This window comes from Rosa chinensis, chromosome 6 (assembly GCF_002994745.2).
Source record: "Rosa chinensis cultivar Old Blush chromosome 6, RchiOBHm-V2, whole genome shotgun sequence".
In the NCBI taxonomy this organism is placed as follows: Eukaryota; Viridiplantae; Streptophyta; class Magnoliopsida; order Rosales; family Rosaceae; genus Rosa; species Rosa chinensis.
In genome coordinates, this window is record NC_037093.1 from 3,546,291 (window position 1) to 3,547,713 (window position 1,423).

At 37.0% G+C, this 1,423-nt stretch overlaps 1 protein-coding gene across 1 annotated transcript; it reads left to right on the top strand.

The window, feature by feature from the left end:
• The first annotated feature begins 444 nt into the window (after positions 1–444).
• Positions 445–939, top strand: LOC112170593 (pathogenesis-related protein 1). The gene has a single exon (XM_024307940.1). It carries the CDS (start codon positions 445–447, stop codon positions 937–939), a length of 495 nt encoding a protein of 164 aa, XP_024163708.1.
• The last annotated feature ends 484 nt before the right edge of the window (positions 940–1,423 follow it).

The following is a 1,423-nucleotide window of genomic DNA, read 5'->3' on the forward strand; positions in this document are numbered from 1 at the left end:
ATCTATACGAATTAAATGTGCCCAAAGTACCAAGTTATTGGGTCAAACCAATAACCTAACAAGATATCTCAGTTCACTAACCCAATAATACTACCTCTAGGCCCAAGGCCTAACTGAATGCAACAACCTTAGTAACAAAGCAGGCCCAAGGCCAAATTCCACAGAAAACTATTACTAAGCAAATGAACATAATTGTATATTACTAATGACAAAAATATTAACTTAAGGGGAGAAAAATTTGAATAATGTAGTCGTCCAGCTCAAACTCATAAAATTTATAACCTACTCTATTATGAGTAAAACTAGCTTGTATGGCGTGGGCGCATTCCTAGCAAAATATGGCGAGAAACCATTAATTTCTAACGATCTCTCTCCCACCAAGTCTTATGAATCTACACTATATATATGCCTCTGGTCCAACTGTTATTCTCATATGCTGCTAAAATGGGGTTCAACAAACAAAACTTAATAGCCGTATGCTCCGCAGCTTTGATCCTAATTACTTATGTCCCTCTAGCAAGTACAGTCGAAGACGACAGTGGCTTCCTCAAAGCACACAATGAGATTCGCAAAGAGCACGGTCTCCCGCCACTGCAATGGAATAAAACCTTAGCTGAGTATGCACAAAATTATGCCAATAAAAGATCTGGGGACTGCGCAATGGAGCATTCAGATGCTCCTTATTCTGAGAACATTGCGAGTGGTTTGGGTATGACCGGTGAAGCAGCGACAAAGTACTGGTGCACCGAGAAAGCCGAATACGACTACAACACAAATAAATGTATCGGTCCTGAGGAAGACGGTTGCCGCCACTACACTATTATAGTTACGAGGATAACAACCCAACTTGGTTGTGCAAGGGCCAAGTGCAAAAATGGCGATATGTTTGTATCCTGCAACTATGATCCTTCTGGAGAGCCAGACCAGCGTCCTTACTAAACATACTATATATGCAATAATGGTCTATGAGTTTTGCTCCAAAAAGATATCAAAACGGTTATTAATAATTGTCTACCAAAATGTATATAAAGGGTCTGATGTTGGCCATGATGAATCGGTATTCATCATTTAAACTCACCTAAGAATTTCTTGGCACTCAGTTTTTTAATGCAAGTTTTAATGTTGTAAAATTTTTGAAGTTTTTCTTATGTGAGATTTTATGCATGGTTTGTAAGAATGAGGTTATATCCTCAAGGGAATAAGTTTTGTTATATTTTTTAGATGATTTTTCATTCTCATTTTCTTTTATTGAAAGTTGAAAGTATCGGGGGTAGGATATAAAGGCCTGGTGAACAAAACGAAATGAATCAAATGAAATTTTTTTTTTCTGATGTTTGTGGTTTGTACGAACTTAGAATTAGATTGTTGATTTTGTAGGTTCGAGTAGATCGTGAACACTTTTTAATTTTGGATTATCATACTA